The following is a 20,853-nucleotide window of genomic DNA, read 5'->3' as shown; positions in this document are numbered from 1 at the left end:
AGAACGTATTGATAACTGTCTTCACAAAGGCGGGGCTTACTGAGGGATCGCGAGGATAAACACGCTCCAGAGATTCTACAAGCGCGGTGGATTTGAATATTATGTAGCGTAGTATGAATTAAAACGGGTTTTTAGGAATGACAATGAGCTGCGCAGTACAGGGGGAGAGTTGGTTATAGAGTAACACCTCCTCCTATACTCCTGCCTGGCGGCCCTCGCTCCAGTCGGCGACCATGGCGACCCACACCTCGTGGTGACCACTCTTACTTCCCACAGCCACCAGCAAGCAATACCTCCTCCTCCTCTTGCCTGGTGGACCTCGCTCCCGCCGGCGAGCATGGCGACCCACAAGCTGGTCCTCCTCTGAGCACCCTCACCAACCAGCTCTCTCTACATCACGCTTGTAACCATACTGCCTTCCCAGCACCAAGCTGCATTGTACATCCAATACAATATGTATACAGAGAGCACATTGTGAGTTTCCTTTCTCCATCCCATCCTGAGTGTGAACCAAATATCCCGTACCCCACAACAGCTCAAGATTGAAGAAGCCGCAAGTCCAGAAAACTGTGAGGGCAAACTTTTTCGGAGTGAGGGTTGTGAACTCTTGGAACAATCCGCCAGAAAGTGTTGTGACGGCACCGAGTGTGACCTCTTTCAAAACAAGACTTGACCAACACTGGAGGGGGTTCAGGTACATTAAGGAGCCGGTGCATGCCAAGTATTTGCCAACAGTGTGTAACAGAGACGTGACCGATCGCCGAAGCGGCTAACAAGCCGATCTTTTGGTAAAGAGAATAAAAGAAAAGGAAATGTAATGAGAGACGTGACTGATCGCCCAAGCGGCTAACGAGCCTATCAGTGGTGAAGAGGATAAAAGACAAAAGAAAAAAAAGTACTTGCCAATGCCAACCGAACGGGACGTGGCTTTACTAGAAGTTAAAAGTAAAGGTAAGACCTTGTGTGCGTTCAGGCAGGCAGCCCACTGTGTGACGTCATACCTGTGGCGGATTCGGTTTCATTCATCAATAAGCAGACCTCTCAATGTCTAGACCCTGACAGAGACAACCGACTCCCCAAACGGGCGCTGTTGGATCAATGGTGAAAAGGATTAAAAATGTCTGTCAATATAAGTAAGAAATTAAATAATATGACGTCATTTTGATGGCATAGAATGAATCCGCATTCCCAGTGGAAGTTCAGTACTGGCGAACGAAGCGCTGTGGGAAACGCTCGTTCAGTAACTTGACGAGTACATACGTTCTTGTTTGTGGCGTCGCTGAAACAAGTAAACGTTAGTGTTGCTAATAATATTTGACGGTTTATACCATTCGTTGGCCCAATTTGTGTAAGTACCTGTGGGAGTAATTTAAAGTTCATCGTTTATCCCGTTAAAAGAAGTGAACATAAAGTGTCGATGGCTGTGTTGAGTACGGCGTTGTTGCTCTACAAGATTGTTTGGGGCGCGAAAAGATATTAGTGCCCCTTTGTTTAGTTGTTATTTATAGTCTCTAATTTTTCCATTAATGACCATTCAGCTCCTTTTTATGGAAGTCCTCTGGAAATTATAATTTCTTGCTCACCAGATTCAAGGCCAATACAGTATAGTAAGTACGGGCCGTGCGGTAACACTGTGATAACCTCAAATGCCACATCACTACCACAATCAAGGGTTGGTAGATGATAGGCTTAGGTAATAGTGAAATTGGTAATTTGTATTGTCACACCGTTCTCTGCTAGAAAGTCAAAAAAATATTTTTCTTGTGTATTTGTGTGTGTTTAGACTGAATATGACCTTCATTTCTGGCGGAAACTTGCCTTTTTTTATCGATTTTTTTTAGTTGGACGTTTTCCAAAGAAAAAAAATCATGGCAAAATACACCAAAAACACTAGAAAACCAAAAACCAAACCTAATCTAGCCTAACCTAACCGACTCTCACCATATGATGGCATCACCTATTTCTTACCTTATTGGTCTGGTTCTTGTTCGTCTTTGGATTCTGGGATTCTTACACAATGCCACATCTGTTGGTCTTTGCAATATTTACATTCAGTCTTGCTCTTAGTACACTTTACTGGGGAACGCATGCGCGTGATGATTTATGAAGGAGACACGAAACACACACACCCGTATTATTAAACATCTTCCCCTGAAGAGGGTCGTCGTGTTTCAACCCGAGTTTTAAAGTAAATGTGTCCTGTGGGACACCACAGTACAGTACTTAACGGGGTGGTGTGGCGGTAAAATGAACTAATTCCAATAAAATTAATTTATAATATTGGAATTAGTTAATTTTACCGCCACACCACCCCGTTAAGTACTGTACTGTGGTGTCCCTCAAGAAACATTTACTTTAAAACTCGGGTTGAAACACGACGACCCTTTTCAGGGGAAGATGTTGTTTGATAATACGGGCGACAGTGTTGGAGGTGAGGCAGGCGATAATAGAGGAAGATTAATGGAAGAAAATAGAGAAAATTTTGGATAAGCTATCTCCGTTATTATACATTTCCGGCGGTAATGTAATAGATGAAAATTATCTTATACAGGAATTAGATGTCTTATTCGAATATGATAATAGATTAGTGGTAGGAATGAACGGTGTGTAAACGCAATAATAACGTGAAATATTTTTAGGATTGGGTTTTATTGTACTAGTTAGAAAGGATGAAGGAAAAGGGGCCATTGATTATCTTCTCATATTAATTGATGTCGGTTGTGCAACTGAACCAATAACTTTGGAATCTTTCCATAAAAGATAAAGGTAATATTTTACATCATCATCCTAATAGAACAAAAGAAGGTTAGGTTAATAGGTATTATTGCGTTTAAACATTCCCACTTCCTACCACTAATCTATTATCATATTCTAATAAGACGTCTAATTATAAGATCATTTTCATCTATTACATTACCGCCGGCAATGTATATTAACGGAGACAGCTTATCCAAAATTTTCTCTATTTTCTTCCATTAATCTTCCTCCATTATCACCTGTCTCTCCTCCAACACTGCGTGTCTCCTACATAAATCATCACACGCAAGTGTTCCAGTACACGTCACACAACCAATCAAAAGCGTTTTTATTTTGCAACCAAATGATTTTGGGTTTAATTCGTGATATTTTTGGACCAATCAAAATCGATTTAGATATTGGATCTCATATTTTGAAATTCAAGTTCAGTTCCGACCATGGAAGTCTGCGATGGGTGTCACTTAAATTATATGGAGCTGATTGCGAGTTTTTGGGAAAAAAAACGAAGAAACTATAGCATTTTTTCGATCGCATGGTGTTCTTCCAACCTTACTAAAGTGTACTAAGAGCATGACTGAATGTAAGTATCGCAGAGACCAACATATGTGGTGTTGTGTAAGAATCTCAGAATCCAATGACGAACAAGAACCTGGTCTCCAGGCCAACTAAGGTAAGAAATAGGTGATTCCATCATATGGTGAGAGTCAGTTAGGTTAGGTTAGGTTAGGTTTTTCTAGTGTGTTGTGTGTTTTGGTGCATTTTTTTTTTCGAAAAATGTCTTGAAAAAAATTTGATAAAAAAAACCCGGCCAATTTCCGACGGAAATGAAGGTCATATTCGGTCTAAACACACACAAATACACTAGAAAAATATATTTTTTAACTTTCTAACAGATGGGGAGGTGGAAGTGCAAATTTACCGGTTAATATTCTTCTTTCACTCATTCCTTGGTAAATTTGCACTGTCACATCGTTTTCTGTTAGAAAGTCAAAAATATATTTTTCTAGTGTATTTGTGTGTGTTTAGACCGAATATGACCTTCATTTCTGGCGGAAATTAGCTGGTTTTTTTTATAAAAACAATTTCTTTGGACATTTTCCGAAAAAAAAAATCATGGCAAAATCCACCCAAAAATACTAGAAAATCAAAAACCAAACATAACCTAACCTAACTGACTCTCACCATATGATGGAATCAACTATTTCTTACCTTATTGGCCTGGTTCTTGTTCGTCGTTGGATTCTGAGATTCTTACACAACGCCACATATGTTGGTCTTTGTGATACAGTGATCCCTCGGTTAACGAAATTTTGGTTACCGAATTACCTTCCATAAGATTCTTCACTTCGGTTAATGAGCAAACCCTCGGTTAACGAATTCCTTACGAATTTTTCCCAACATGTTTTCGCCTGCATTTGGCTGCCCACCAGCTGTAGTATTAGTCCGCCAATACAGTAATCGGTTTTAGGGCTTAAATTCCTTACCAATTTAGTAAATATCAAGAAGGTTGTACTATTCAATAATTTTAAAAGTTTTATATAAAATTTTTTAGTCATTTTAACAATTATTGAATATAATTGAAGTTTAGGAAGCTAGTTTTTTGCGCTCCAAACAGCCACTCAACACACCAAGCTTGGCGTCAGTTTGTTTACCAGTTCAGAGGAAGGAACATCTTGTTTGAGACTCAACATAAACGCTTTTTTTCTGTGTTAAAAGTCAAATTATTGGTCATTTTGAAATATATTTTACATACTGATAATATATAGCACAGTGCAGTGTTGATTTAAATAAAATAATCTTGAATTATACCAAGTGAACTAAAATTTTATGGGTGAATTGGCGGCATTGGGGTGACTTCTCTTCCACCCCAATGCCTTCTCTTCTCCCTTCTCCTCCACCCCCATTCTAATTCCCATCATCATCATCATCAACCAGGAGCCTTCTACATGCACACCTCAAAGTAAGTGTACTTTACTGCATTTGTTTTTAGTTTGTATGCAATTTTCAGTGAGCTGGAACCAATTACCCAAAAACCCATTGAAACAATGGTTTCGGTTAAAAAAAATTTCGGTTAACGAGCAACCTTCTGGAACGAATTGTGCTCGTTAACCGAGGGACCACTGTATTTACATTGTCTTTCTCCTAATACACTTTACTGAGGTTGGAAGAACACCATGCGATCGAAAAAATGCTATAGTTACTTCGTTTTTTTTTTTCCAAAAAACTCGCAATGAGCTCCATATAATTTAAATGACACCCATCGCAGACTTCCATGGTCGGAACTGAGCTTGAATTTCGAAATATGAGAGACCCAAAATAAAACTTGAATTTGATTGGGCCAAATATATATCGCGAATTAAACCCAAAATCATTTTAATTGGTTCCAAAAACAAAAACGCTTTTGATTGGACGTATGACGTGTACGGGAACGCATGCGCTTGATGATTTATGAAGGAGACACGCAGGAAACACGCAGTGCTGGAGGTGAGGCAGGCGATAATGGAGGAAGATTAATGGAAGAAAATAGAGAAAATTTTGGATAAGCTGTCTCCGTTTTTATACATTTCCTCCGGTAATGTAATAAATGAAAATTATCTTATAATTAGACGTCTTTTTTGTAATTATGAATCAATATTTAAGAGTAGCGCTTCTTGTGCAAATGCTCAGTTTGTAAAATATTTACCCTCAAACATAGACATACTTTCAGCTGCAACAAGGTGATTTAGTGCTCTGCCAGAGTGGGATAGGTTAGGTTAAGTTAGATTAGATTAGGTAGTGCTATATGTTTACCTTTGGACAATTTAATTAATTTTAAGCAGTTTTCAGTCTTCGTCTGTGAGGAGATGTTATCAGCGCATCACGCATGCACAGTATTTTCATATGACATCCAGTCATGATCAATGAGGTATTGATATGTAAACGCCTTAATTAAGGACGTTCAGGTTATGGGCAAGTTGAAGAGAATGATTGAAACCCGTCTTTTGATGCATTCAATATTTATTGATGTGGTCAAAACCTGCAGAGGAGAAGGCGTTCATAATATTTCGAGGTGATCCATCTGATACATAATTAGTTAGTCTCACACAATTTTATCTTAATTACAATTTATTAAACATACTGACATAACACAAAGTTCATGACTATTAATCCTAGCTTCGCTTCATTCTGCATTGTCTTATTACTGCAGGTTAGGCAGAAATGAGTAGGCGTAATTAGTCAACAATATTTCAGTACCGAGGGGTATGTCATCACTTAAACTGTACTTACAAGTGCTGGTCAATGCAGATCAGTATGGTGTTCCAAGAGAAAACAGTATTGCGTAAATCGTCCCAGCACAAATTCTCGGACAGGAGAAGGCTGGTCTTCACAGCATCACTAGAGAGGGCGATCTGTCTAATGAGGGGCGGGCAGCCACCGCCACCAGTCTAAGACAGTCCACTCAGCAGAACCAGGACTTGTCTGTAAACACTTCTACATCTGGCGAGGTCACAGGTCGAAAGATTTAATGGCATCACACGCTAGCACTGTAGCTGAAGCCACTGGCGATAACAGATATCTTCATGCGAATGTTTTTCGACCAATCACATTTTATTTTTTTTCTAAGGAAGCAGCCTGGGTAATTTCATTGATCAGTTTCACAATGGCCGTGGTGGAGGTTGGTTGTCGTTTGTGCTCCTACAATTATTTTAAGTTTATTACCGAGTTTTACGAGAAAGAACATCATTCTATCCAATTCTTACATATCCCTGGTCCTTCCACTTCTAACTGAGGTATTGTACTTTTGGACATGGCACGCCCCAAAGTTTTTAACTACTGAAACATTTAGGTTAATTTAAGCTAGGCCTACCGGGGGATCCGGGGGCGGAGCCCTCGGTTAGGCCTATCGGGGGTCCGGGGGTGGAGTTCCTAGCTAGGAGTTAGGTTAGGTTTTGTTAGGTCAGAGAACTTGTTTTCATTTTCTCCCCCACCCAAAAACCCTGATTTCCTAGGCTCTCTCCCTTTATTGTGAGTGGGGGCAAAAATTAGCAATTTCCGCCAAAACTGAAGGTCAGATTCATTTAAAACACACCAAAATACACTGGGAAATCATATTGGTCAACCCCAAGGGACTCATGTCCTAAAGTAAAAATTTACCCACCTTTCTTCAATGGCATTTCTGTCCGAAATCTATTTTTTCGATTATTCTAATAGTCAAAATTACCAACAATATTACTTGCTTAAAGTGGGCAGGACTTTGAAGTCGAGGGAAAATGTGAGGTAAAATACTAAAAATTACACCAAACAAATCTTTGAAAACATGACCTAACATTTCCTAACTTTTAAAAATCCCAAACCTATAAAAAATTTACCTTGTTCATGTTTTCGGTGTTTAGTAGGTGATGGTGTTTTCTTAAAAAAATTACAAGTTAGGAAATGTTAGGTTTTCAAAGGTCTCTTTGGTGTTATTTTATAGTATTTTACCCACATTTTCCCTTGACTTAAAAGCTCTGGAATTTTTCCGGGTACTGTACTGTACTGGGGAAAGTTTTCCGAGAGTCTAAACTACAGTACGCATCTAGCAGTATATATGTTCTTGACTATTTTATTAGCTACACAATCATCTTAAGTACTTTTTCACTACTTCCTCTCCACTATCTACATTACAACCACTATATCAACTACACTACTGTATTCTTATTCTACAACCACTACACTATAATCTACATTACAACCACTACACCATCAACTACAATGCTATCTCTTGTCGGTGAGGGTCAAACCTTTTGGGACCCTCTCCCCCCAATTTAGACATGTTTTTAATGCGGGGGGGGGAACCAACTCCCCAAAATTCCAATACAACACATCTGGGTGCATACACATCTTGCCAAATTTCAGCTCTCTTACTTCAAAACTGTAGCTGTGCCTAGTGAGCAGTCACAGATAGAGACACTGTGCTCTCTATATACTGTATAAACAGTAACAGTAAATAGATGTACTGCTTCCTCCTTATGGATGAATGTAAGTTTTTCATATTTTGTTCCATAAATTATATGCATATTTATCTTACTTTTCAGTCCCACCACAATGGGACGAGAACGGGACAGGGATCGAGACCGTGAACGGTATCACCGGCATAGGTAAGTGTATTATTTTTCCATTTTAATTGCAATTCTGGTTGTTGATTACAGTACATTTCCGCTTTAGTCTATACAGGAGGTCCCTGACTTACGAACGTCCAACTTACGAATACCCACCAATACAAACAGGGTTAAACTTGAAATTTACAGTATTTTATCCACCTGATGACTTTTTTTTTTCATTCATTTACTGTATTTTATCATTCTATTTCTTCTCTTGTCTTAAATTAAGGGATTTTAGATGTATATAAGGACTTAGGCTATGATACACAGTAAAGTTTCCGATAACGGTTCGACCAACAACTTTTTATATTTAAGACCCTAGTTAATTTAGGACCCAATTCAATTTACGTCCTTATTTCATTCATATTTACGACCAAAATATAATAAAAAATAAAATAAAATTACATTTTCATATAAATAATATCTAAATCCAAATACAGGCATCTCCGCGTTACGGAAGCCTGGGTTACGGAATTTCGCTCTTACGGAATTTGTAAATTGCGACCATTAATTTCGCGTTACGGCCCGTAAATCCGCCCTTACGGAAATTGGTGTAAATTTTAACAATTAAAAAAAATCACTATATAAAATTCAATTTTTTTGTTGAAAATGATAATTTGTTAGGTGTGGATTTCTTGGTGTTTGCTACCGCCAAGCATGGCATCGCCACGAGGAGTCACTCCATTGTTTACATCCAGTGTGTGCGCATGTTTTGCACCCCAGCAGTTGGATTTAACTTTTACAAACATACAGTAAGTACGGTACAGTGCATTACCCTTATTCAAGATGACTGGAAAGAGGCCATCAAGTGGAAGCGACCGCAGTAGTGCAAAAAGAAGCCGCAAAGGCATTACATTGGATATTAAACTTGATGTTTTAAGAAGGTTTGATGCTGGAGAAAAACTTAGCCAGATTGCAAAAACATTAGGTCTTGCTACTTCAACAGTGGGAACAATCCGTGATAATAAGGACAAAATAAGATCAAGTGCTCAAGCAGCTACTCCATTAACTGCTCGAACCTTGTATTTTCATCGAAGTGATGTGATGCTAAATATGGAATGACTCCTGAGTGTCTGGATTGAAGATCAGACTAAATGCAATGTGCCACTAAACACTATGGTTATTCAATAGAAAACCATAAGTTTATATAATGATTTGCAGGAAGAGGAAGGTTGCATCTTCTGAGGTTAAACCTTTTCTGGCTAGTAAAGGCTGGTTTGAAAGGTTTAAGAAGCGCCTTAATTTACACAACATAAAAATGAGCGGTGAAGCTGCCAGTGCTGATACAGAATCAGCTAATAAATATCCTGCTGAACTGAAGAAAATCATTGATGAAGGAGGTTACACACCAGAACAAGTGTACAATGTTGATGAAACTGGGCTTTTCTGGAAGCGCATGCCTGCTAGAACTTTTATTTCCACTGAAGAAAAATCAGCACCAGGCTTTAAAGCATCCAAAGATCGTTTAACACTTCTTGTGGGAGGAAATGCTTCAGGTGACATGAAATTAAAGCCCCTACTAGTGTATCACTCAGAAAATCCAAGGGCTCTCAAGGACTATGCCAAGTCTAATCTACCTGTGATTTGGCATTCCAATAAGAAGGCTTGGATGACTATGACCCTTTTTCAAGACTGGTTCACTAACTATTTTTGCCCTGCTGTAGAAAGATATAATGCTAAGCGTAACATATCTAATAAAGCATTGCACCAAGCCACCCAGTAAATTTAAATGATCTTTCTGATAATGTGAGAGTGGAGTACATCCCCAAGCTCACAACTTCCTTGCTCCAGCCAATGGATCAAGGTGTGATAGCTAACTTTAAGGCATATTATCATAGGAAAACTTTTTTGCAGCTCAAAAGCAATTGATGGGGAGGATAAACCTACAATTAGGGACTTCTGGAAAAAGTTCAACATCTTGGATGCTGTGGATAATATAGCCGAGTCATGGGATGAAGTGAAAACCTCAGCTATGAATGGTTCATGGAAAAACATATGGCCAGAGTGTGTCCATGAATTTCAAGGTTTTTCACAAGCTGAAAGTCTACAGAAAGTTCAACAAGACATTGTGATACTTGCAAATAATATAGGCTTTGAAGAAGTTGTGGAAAATGATGTGGTTGAGTTGCTAGAGTCCCATAGAGAAGATTTGACTAATGAAGATCTGATGGTGTTGGAACAAGAGCGAGCTGCAGGACAAGAAGAGGATATAGAATCTCCACCCACCCCACTTCAGTTGACAACAAAGGATATGTCTAAAGGGTTTGTACTAATACAGGAAGGTCTGCAAATCTTTGCTGATAACGACCCCAACCATGAAAGGAACATCAAGATTGCAAGAGCAGTTAACAATGCTCTCAGTTCCTACACTGAGCTGTACAAGGAGAAGGTGCGCCGTAAACGTCAAACAACTTTGGATGAGTTATTCAGAAAAAAGGTGAAAGCAGATGAAGAAGCAGATGATGATTTACAGGGCAGGGCAGAAGACAGTAGTGCCCCTCCCCCTCCCTCCCAATAACTTCCTTTGCACCACCAATCCTCACGCAGCAGTCAACATCTTTTGTGAGTACAGTACAATATTTTTATTTATTCCAACTGTATTTCTCTTCATATTACATGTACTATATCATGAATTATTTAATGTACTGTATTGTATGTGTTTATAAATGTTTATTTTCATTCATAAAAGTGCTTGAATTATGTTTTTGGGGCCTAAAAAAATTCTGTAGGAACGCATCTCCAGTTTTATAATGGAAGTCAATGGGAAAATAGGTTTCGCATTACGGAATTTCGTGATACGGTCAATTTTCCAGGAACGGAACCCTACCGTAACGCTGGGGATGCCTGTATGTATTATATAAAGAAAATACTGTAAAAAAATGAAGAGTGCATTGCACAAAGAAGCTGCCTGGCTAATGAGTGGTAAACAACAGTCTGACCTTGGCGGGCCTTTTGTTTTCACGCATCTGGAACAGGAAAAGGAGAAAAACTTTCTCAGGTTTCTTACAGAATTTTTGCATCCCTATTCAACAAGAACAAGAGAGCAAGTGATGGTAGTGTTGTTTCAAAAGCTAATAGAAAGTGTATAAGCTTAGCTGAGAAACTAGATGTTTTAAAACAACATGAAAAGGGTGAGAGGCCTGTGGATATTATATGGAGCAAGCAATGAACATATTTTCTGAAGTGGATCCATTAACAGAACAAAGCATTAAAATTTAAATAAATGCAAATGACCTCTACATAAAGATGTATAATGAGAAAAGAAAGCAGCAGTGCAAGGTTCTTTCGACAGCTTTATTATTCGAAGGCCTAAACCATCAACTTCAGCTACACCATCAAATTTAGCATTATAAGCAGCTTTATGGAAAGCTACAGCTTCAGCCAGAGTTGAACCTGATGACTTCGTCATCTGAGTAAAAATTCACACAATATTCATTGGCTGTCCTATTGTTTTAGACTTTACCACCATTAGTGAGTAGAATTTTTGTTTTACATTCGTAAATATTATTTAAAATATATATGAACATTAAATAAGTGTTGCTTTCATATTCATATGTAGTAGTGAAATGACGATATGTTTTCACATGTACGCACTTACTGTTCATACGTTGGCGTTCCCAATCGTCTCGCGTTATTTCTTTACCATTAGTGGTTAGCTTCTTCTAATGTTCCATTTATTAACATTAAATAACATTACTGCACTTAAATCATACATAAAGTATTAAATTTTTTTTAATTAATTTCACTACAGCTACAACCTGGGTTTTATTTTCTTCAGTTTCTTATGTCGAACCATTGTCACTCACGAAAACAATGCCGTCTTGTATCCTTGTGTGTAATTTAATATTCTACGTATTTTTAATGAATTGCATTGTTCATTTCACATATATTAACATTAATTCATTCAAATACATATTCAGTAATAAACAATAATGAATCTTTTGTATACAGTATATTCTTAAGATAAATTACTATGTTTCCTTGAGTGTGCACGAAAAACATTGGCGTTCCACTATCAGTCTCACTTTTTCTTTAATATCAGTGGTTATTTCTACTGTACATTAAATAACATTAATTGAAACATACATATTTTTTTACATTGATTTTACTACAACAACAACAACCAGTCTTATTTTCTTCAGTTATGGGTGGATAACTGACATTATGGGTGTTAACACTGACAACAATGCCGTCTCTTATCCTCTTGTGTGTTTTAATATTCTACGTGTCATTAATGAATTGTATTGTTCATTTCGCATATATAAAGATTAATTCAATCAAATACATATTCAGTAATAAACAATAATGATTCTTTGGTACACATTCTTAAAAAGATAAATCCGCACGTATATGTTGGCATTCCCAATCCATCTTGTTTTTTTCTTTGCCATTAGTGGTTAGCTATCTCTATTGTTCCATTTAATAACATTAAATAACGTTACTTAAAACATATAAATTCATTTTTTACATTAATTTTACTGCAGCTACAACCAGGGTCTTATTTTCTTAATTTTCTCGTGTAGAACTATCGTCCCGGACTCCCGGCTGTAAACACAAACGAAAACAATGGCGTCCCATCTCCTCTTGTGTGACCATATTATTATTCATTTATATTGTATAAGGTGCAGTCAGAAACATTATTTAAAGAATATAGTTTGCACTTTTCATTAATTGTATTGTTTGGGGGGTAAAGAGGGTAAAAAGCCACACAAAAGATATGAAAAGGTCACACTTGGGAATGCATCTCATTATTATTGCTTTATTTTAATGGTAATTAATGATTCGCGATACGATGATTCACCTTACACTGCAATATTGGAGGACACATTACCGTCTTTATTCGAGGCTTTACTGTAGTGGGATTTTAAACATTGTTCTGTAAGTACAGTATGCACATAGCATGTGTTCCAACTTGCGAACATCTTCAGGAACAGAACCCGTTTGTAACCCGAGGACCCCGTACTCAGAATGGCATGACACATCGTCGGTAGCTTGTGACCATCAACTTTGTCATGAATTTTTTTCCTGGCCATCCTTCCTGAATACAGTGGTTACCATGTCACCTTGATATAGAATTCTTTTAGTTTGGAATTTTCCCATCTTATATGTACACATTAATTACATTTGTGTCCACCAAATTGAAAAATACTGTGCAGTACTGTACTACTGTAGTTTTATAAACCCTATAATGTTTTGCATACAACCAACAGAAGTGTCATACTCACCCTTATCAAAAAGGTGTATATTTAGGGTATAATCTGACACAGACATTAGCCTTTTCAAGAGTGACACAGTCCACAGCATTACCAACTTCCATTTTAGGCTTATGTCATACCCCACTTATCCTGTCATTTCAGAACTACAGTATTACCCCGCCTAACGCGGTTTCACTTAGCGCGTTTTCGCATATACGCGGTGCCTTGCCAGAGCTGAACTTTCACTTAACACGGATTTTTTCCACATATACGCGGTGAGTGTCCGGCTCGAGACGCTATTTTTAGATTTTGCCCACGCGCCACCCGCCTGCCTGCTTCTCCCTCCTCCTCCCTCCGCTTGGGCAAGCCGCGCGGTAAGGTTGCGCAGTGTGTGTCTTTGTTGCGTTATCACTGACGTCATATGACGTATCGGACTGTGATTGGCCATGCATCCCTACCCCCCTCTGCTGCTAGCTGTAATTGGCTTAAAGTATTATGACGTGACCACCCCGGGGAGGGAGGGAGGGAGGAGAGACGATGCTTGACCTAGCTGCGGCAGTTTGATCCCTCAAGGCCACACCGTGTAAACGCGCATCCATTGTTCCGTAAAATGGCTTCCGCCGGACCACCACCGCCCCCAGAGAGAGACCTTTCCTTACCTGGACCCAGCGGCACTAAGCCAAAGAAGATACGACGTTCATTAAGCTACGAGGTGAAGTACCAAATTGTTCAAGATTTGTAGAAAGGAAGACGGCAAGTTGATCTCGCGCGCCAGCATGGCTTCATCTATCAGGTATTGCCAGAACAGGGTGCTGGCAAAAGTGGAAAATTTGCTGGTGAGTTATTTGGTGCGTCAGGCGCGACGCAACATGGCGGTGGACACGCGCTCAGTGCAGGAGTACGCACGTGAGCTATACGCAGCAGTGTCACGTAAACTGGGAATTGCAGAGCCCAAACCCTTCAATGCTTCCTCTGGTTGGCTGCATAGGTTTAAGAAGAGGAACAAGATCACCAACATCAACATTGGTGGTGAGGAAGCGAGTGCTGACCGTGTGGCGGCTAGAGATTTTCCTCCGTTTTTACGTGAGATTATGGAGGAAGGACAGTACAGTGACGACCAGGTGTTTAACATGGACGAATCTGGTCTTTTCTGGAAAAAGTTACCTTCCAAGACCTTCGTTGTCCAGTCTGCCAGCAAGGTAAGGGGTCGGAAGTTGCAGAAGGAACGCATCACCGTCCTGTTTACCACCAATGCCTCCGGTACCTGTAAACCAAAGTTATCGGTGATTCACACAGCCCGCAAGCCGCACGCCTACAAGAATATGGACATGAACAAGCTTAATGTCCACTGGCTAACCGCACGTAAGGCGTGGATGTCCTCTTCTCTGTCCCTCTTCTGGTTTGACAACTGTTTTGTTCCCGATGTGAAGAAATTCTGCGAGCAACAGAATGTTCCATTCAATATTTTGTTGCTCCTTGACAACGCACCTGGACACTCGCCCCTACTTATGGATCGTCACCCCAACGTAAAAGTGGTCTTCCTTCCTCCCAACACTACGTCATTAATCCAGCCCATGGACCAGGAGTTGATCTGCAATGTGAAAGCTGCGTACTCTGCAAAGAAGTTCAAGCTCCTGAACGACTCTACCAACACCAAGGATGAGTTGCGTAAGCTGGGTGACACCGACAGCGAGAGCAAAAGCGACGAGGACAAGGAACAAGAGGCGGTGACTCAAGAACTTCTCGTCAAACAATTTTGGAAGAAGTTTAACGTTAAACAAGCTGTAGACTTCTTGGTGGAGGCATGGGATCTGCTGACTATTGCTACGATTCGTCACGCATGGAGACATGTGTTGCATGGCATACCAGGTGAGAGGAGGAGTGAACCTGTGACTGGTCAGGTTCAGACTGTTGCAGTAGCAGTGGACCTTGCCAGAGAAGCTGCGCTCAATATTACAGCTGAAGGCTTCTCCGAGACCACCAACGAAGACATCCTGGAGGTGATCAAAGATCCTGAAGTGACTGCCGACGAGATGTTGGAAGAAGAACACGCCAGTGAAGAGGAGGAAGAAGGTGCGTCATTCTCCGAAGAACCTAGTTTAAGTCATAGTGATATTAAGTGTGCCATAGAGTTTGCAGAAAAAATTAAGTCCGTCCTTTCCCGCGACAATGACGATGAACGCTATGAAGTCTTCCATACCCGACTGGTGCAGGCTATGGAGCCGTACATCACGGTGTATCATGACAACATCAAAGCCAGCCGTCAGCAAAGCATAACCGAGTTCTTCGCCCGCAACCCACCACAGCCAGCCCAAGCCAGTGATAGTGAAATTGAAGTTGACTTTGAGGGATTTGTCAGGGAAGCCCTGACAACTGTAAGTGACAGTGATGCTGATTCACCTAGTAATGGTGATTCACCTGAGGGCCAGTAATCTGCCCTCTGCCTCGGAACCAGCCTCCATCCCCGTATGCCGACCCATCTCTTCTACTACCGTAAGTGTTCCACAAAATTTTTCGTTTTTTAACCTATTCTTTATTTTTCCTATGTTAACCTTTATCTTTCCTAACCTAACCTCTTCTATATTACTTGTTTTTTCATACCATCATAAAGTTAAGATAGAATTTTTACTACAACATAGTTATGTGTCGTCAAAAAGTGGAGTTTGGGGGTCGGGCTGGTTTCTATTGGAATTAATCCCATATGTTCTGTTGTTCACTTAACGCGGATCTCACTTAACGCGGGACCCTCTGGGTTCAATTGACCGCGTTAAGTGGGGTACAACTGTAGTACATTATCAGGGGCACACCCAGGGGGAGTTTCTGGGTAGCCCAGAACACCCCCCCCCCCCGGCCATGCTCCTCCCGAATCCCAAGAATAGGAAATGTTCTTTATTATTTACAGTACAACTGACCCAACTGACATCGTTCTACATTTTGGAAAAGCCCATGCTGGACCCAGCCACTCCCTACCTACACCCATACCTGACTCAGTTGACACCAATTTCACGTTTTGGGTTTTCCACCCACGGTCACTCCTTTATCTACCTGAAGGTTGGGTCACGTGACCTCATTTCACGGAAACTTCCACGGCCATGCCCTCCCACCTGCACTTAATTCACTGAATCCCTGCATGGAGGACATTTTGGAGGGTGGTGCTGGCAGCTGGTTTACAGACTTACTGACTGATGCCCAGGCCCTGCTGCTCACCATCACCAGCACAGACTTCATTGTGTCCCTGGTAATCACCAACAATGCACTAGCCTTCAAGCACAGGCCAAGGGCATAGTTGAGGCCAGCTTCTAGAAAAGTTAACTGTGTAAAAGCAGTATTTATGTACAGGGGTATATTTAGTGCAATAAATAAAATATTTTAAACAAATTTTGATCTTTTCTATACAGTACAGTATATTATAACCATTGGGATGCAAAATAATTTTTTTTTATACAGTATGCATGTATTCAGCTCAATAAATTCATGTATATTTTATGTTTGTGCAGATTAAATTTGCCCCTGAAACCCTTCTAGTAAGAATTGTTTCTCTATCAGTAGTGCTCTGTAGTTTACCATGTTGGCTCCTCACCCAGCTCAAATATTTGGATCCCCCCTCCCACCCAGTTTCTGAGTGCACCCCTACTATGACAGCACTTATGTAAAATCACAAAAATCTATCTTTACTTGTGGGGGTTGATGAATTTCAGAATGAATACTGAGACTCCTGTTGTTGCTTGTAGGGTTGTCAAAATCCTTTGTCCGTTGTCTTGTTTTCTCGACAATTTTGTAGAGTTTTTTGAGTGACTGTACAACTTCAACTCTGGTAATATTGCCTGAAAAGATGGGAAATTTTTTTGTTTAGTTGTAATGTCCCACAAGACCCTGTCTGATTTGATCAGTCATAATTTTTATGAAGATTTTTTTGCCAGGTAGTGTAGCTGCTGGTTGACAGGCTACTGTATGATCCCAGGTCGTGATGGAGTTTGAGTGTACAGTCTCTCCTCGACTTACGACAACCCGGACTTATGACGGCCATGGTCGTATAAAATATTTTTCACATTACGTATTTTCGAGTCCCGACGTTAGTGATTGCGCTGTGTACTGAAAAAAATGTTCATTTGTAATTCCCTTTAAAATGGCTGGCAAGCATAAAAGTGAGAGTTCTCGTGGTGCTGAGAAGAAAAAGAGACACCCATTTTAGAATTTCTATGTATTATTTTTGCCTTTTCAATTTATGGCCTGGTCGTCAGGACGGAACCCCGTTGTAAGTCGAGGAGAGACTGTACTTAGTTCTACTCGGTGGGTATCTTTCTCCTGCTATAAATCTTGGGCGATTCTGAACAGTCTCTGATTTCAGCATTTGTTCATTACTTAGAGTGAGGAGTGGTATTGATGGGTATGTTTGAATTGGGAGGAGGAGTGATTTGATGAGACTTTTATTTGTTGTCTTCTATTTACTTTGGAGGATCATCTTGAATTTAGGTATGTTAGTTTAAATTTTCCATTTTTCTCAAAATTGTCACTGACATTACTGCATGTGGTTTCCTTTGGAAGACTGTGATTTGCAACATTTTGTTTGGATTCTTAATATCTTTATTTTCTTCTATAATTGGTGGTGAGGTGTCATGTGTGTGAATGATTTACAGGGTTTGGGATGACACTCCCCTGGGGTGCATTGCTTATGAGCAAGAAATGGTATTCTCTGTTTGGAAATTTAAATTTGGCTGTTATGTCATCCAGAAAGCTGCATAACAATATTTTTTTTAGTAGTTAGGCGTATTTTTGTAAAATATTTCATATCAGAATGCCATGCTTTATCGAATGCCTTTGCAACATCAGAGAAGAATAGGTTGCTTTGTATACTGTTAGCCATGGCTGTGGCTTTTTTGCAAGTGAGAGCTATCATTGATGACAGACTTGCCTTTTTGATCTGAATTGTGTGATTATTAAATTATATTGCAAAATAATCAGATTCACTATCTCTTAACTATGATTGCACTACCTGGGTAAATCCTACTCTTACCATCAAACAAAATGATTTGGAGTGAATTTTTGCTACAGCCCCAAGCAGCACCATTTGGTGAGGTAGCTTGGTGTTAGCGGTGTTTAGGAGGCAAGGATGGTGGTGGAGGTGTTGACAGTTTCCTCTCCTATTCCTTTTATTACCACATTATCTTTCACACTGAAGTGATACTTTTATCCTTGCCTTTTCCATTTTTGTCCCTTTTATAATGTACTCTGAAGGAGGAGCTAGCAGCCACCTTGGCCCAGCTACAGCTCATACCATCAGCAAAGGAGTAGGGTGGAGGTGATAATCCTGGTGCTGATGTTCCTAGCTAAACAATGCTCTTGTTGTAAATGAACTACCGTATTTTACAGCATAAAAGACACACCTTTTTGTCAGAAAAATGGCTAAAATATCAGCCTGCATCCTATATGTGAAGTTGCAGTCTCCCCCAAGCTCATGAATTGCCCTGTTGCTATCTCCAGTAGGCTAAATTCTACCTAACCCAACTCCAGAATTAAACATATGTTATTGCTCACTTAAACATTATTACTATTTTTAATTAATTAAAAAATAATTATTGTAAATATCAAAGGTCGATCTATAACAACACTGTACTGTACTATTGACGAAAACCTGAGACAATTAACATCCGTATGGTAGACACCCAACTCTTCAGAGGTAATTAAGCAGTAACCATTTCTGAACTCTTACAAGGATGACAATCTATTCATGCCATACCTGCAATATTTATTTTTCAAACTACAAATACCTGACACAAGTGAAGATTTTCATTTAACTTTCTTTTCACATTTACTTCTGTTAACATCACTGGCACCATTGTAGCCAGGTTAGACTCATCACCATAACCACCAGGCTACTGGGCCAAGCTGTGAGGTGTTATGGTTGTTTTTCAACTCATATTTTTGGGGAGATATACTATATGTAACTGTCTTCATTTATTTTCACTGATATACCTGCACACACCATCCTACTTACATATTGTGAAAAAAAGTAAAAGGCAGCTATCAAACAGGGAGGTACTACTGCCTGGGAAGATATTGGAAGCATAATGTGTTGTCTAATGGTAGACCCTGCTGCCATATGGCATCACGAAAATTGTGACCAAGTCCCAGGTTGCTAATCTGACTTTCTGCCTCATTTACACACATTTGCAGGGTCTCAATTGTTAACCCTATTATTGACAACACAACATTCATATATCGTTTCTCACTATTGATCTTTTTTCATTTATGTATTTATTTATGGTTCTTTAATATTATTATTATTATTATTACTGGTAGTGTTGTTATTATTATTTTATTTTTTATTTATTATAAATTTTATATTCTATGAAATTATTATTATTATTATCATCATTATCATTATTATTATTATTATTATTATTATTATTATTATTATTATTATTATTACATTTTTGCCCCCTGGACCCCGGTGTGGGTCAGTGACCTGTGCTCAGCTGGGCTTATCCCCGTAAAAAAAAAATATATATATAATATATATATATATATATATATATATATATATATATATATATATATATATATATATATATATATATATATATATATATATATATAATATATATATATATATATATATATAATATATATATATATATATATATATATATATATATATATATATATATATATAATATATATAATATATATATATATATATATAATATATATATATATATATATATATATATATATATAATATATATATAATATATATATATAATATATATAAATATATATATATATATATATATAAATATATAAATATATATATATATATATATATATATAATATATAAATATATATAATATATATATAAATATATATATATAAATATATATAAATATAATATAAATATAATATAAATATATATATAAATATATATAAATATATATATATATATATATATATATATATATATATATATATATATATATATATATATATATATATATATATATATATATATATATATATATACATATATACACACACACACACACACACACACACACACACACACACACACACACACAGTATTACCCCGCTTTACGCGGTTTCACTTTCCGCGGTGCATCTACTCATATATGCGGGAAGCGGTGCGGGCAGGATGCGCACAAGGTCGCCCAGTCATCAAAACATTACCGAGTTCTTCACCCGCCACCCACCTTAGCCGGCCCAAGTCAGTGATAGTGATAGTGAGGATATGGACTTATATGGACTTAGAGGGGTTTGACAAAGAGGCCCTGCAAGCCTATGTGGTGGATAGTGATACAATTGATACAAGTGATACAGGTGAGGGCCAATAATCTGCCCTCTGCCTCGGAACCAACCCCCATCCCCGTGTGCCCAGCCATCTTTTCTACTAATGTAAGTGTTAAAAAAACTAATATTATTGATATTTCTCTTAATTATTAATTGTGTGTGCATACCATCATAAAATTAAGAAGTTATTTTTACTACAACGTAGGTATTGTGTCTGAAAAAGTGGAGTTTGGGGGTCGGCCCAGTCTCTATTTCAATTAATCCCATATGTTATGTTGTTCACTTTACGCGGGCCACCGTGGGTTCAATTGACCGCGTAAAGTGAGGGTTCACTGTATATGTATGCACCCACGCATGCACATATATATATATATATATATATATATATATATATATATATATATATATATATATATATATATATATGCAAGTAAATCACTGTAGGTATTTGTATTTCTAGTCTGTAATTACCCCT

The 20,853-nt window shown here is 38.5% G+C and overlaps 1 protein-coding gene across 8 annotated transcripts in view; it reads left to right on the top strand.

Moving 5' to 3' along the window:
* Positions 1-1,181: 1,181 nt before the first annotated feature.
* The window catches only part of LOC121863242 (TATA-binding protein-associated factor 2N-like), a 103,531-nt gene continuing 83,859 nt past the window's right edge, over positions 1,182-20,853 (top strand). For 4 of the 8 annotated variants that reach the window (XR_006088362.1, XM_042361754.1, XM_042361753.1 and 1 more), the window contains exons 1-3: positions 1,194-1,348; positions 4,693-4,717; positions 7,812-7,874. Coding sequence is in view for 7 of the 8 variants with exons in the window: in XM_042361754.1 (XP_042217688.1) it covers positions 4,704-4,717; positions 7,812-7,874 (77 nt within the window). In the remaining variant the exon portion in view is untranslated. Of the gene's footprint in view, positions 1,349-1,416; positions 1,608-4,692; positions 4,718-7,811; positions 7,875-20,853 lie in introns of those variants that run through there. The other 4 variants (XM_042361759.1, XM_042361755.1, XM_042361756.1 and 1 more) reach the window with 4 other exon arrangements.

This window comes from Homarus americanus, unplaced genomic scaffold, assembly GCF_018991925.1.
Source record: "Homarus americanus isolate GMGI-L3 unplaced genomic scaffold, GMGI_Hamer_2.0 scaffold46197, whole genome shotgun sequence".
Classification (NCBI taxonomy): Eukaryota; Metazoa; Arthropoda; class Malacostraca; order Decapoda; family Nephropidae; genus Homarus; species Homarus americanus.
Note: the sequence above shows the minus strand (reverse complement) of the source record. Positions and strands in the feature narration are given on the sequence as shown.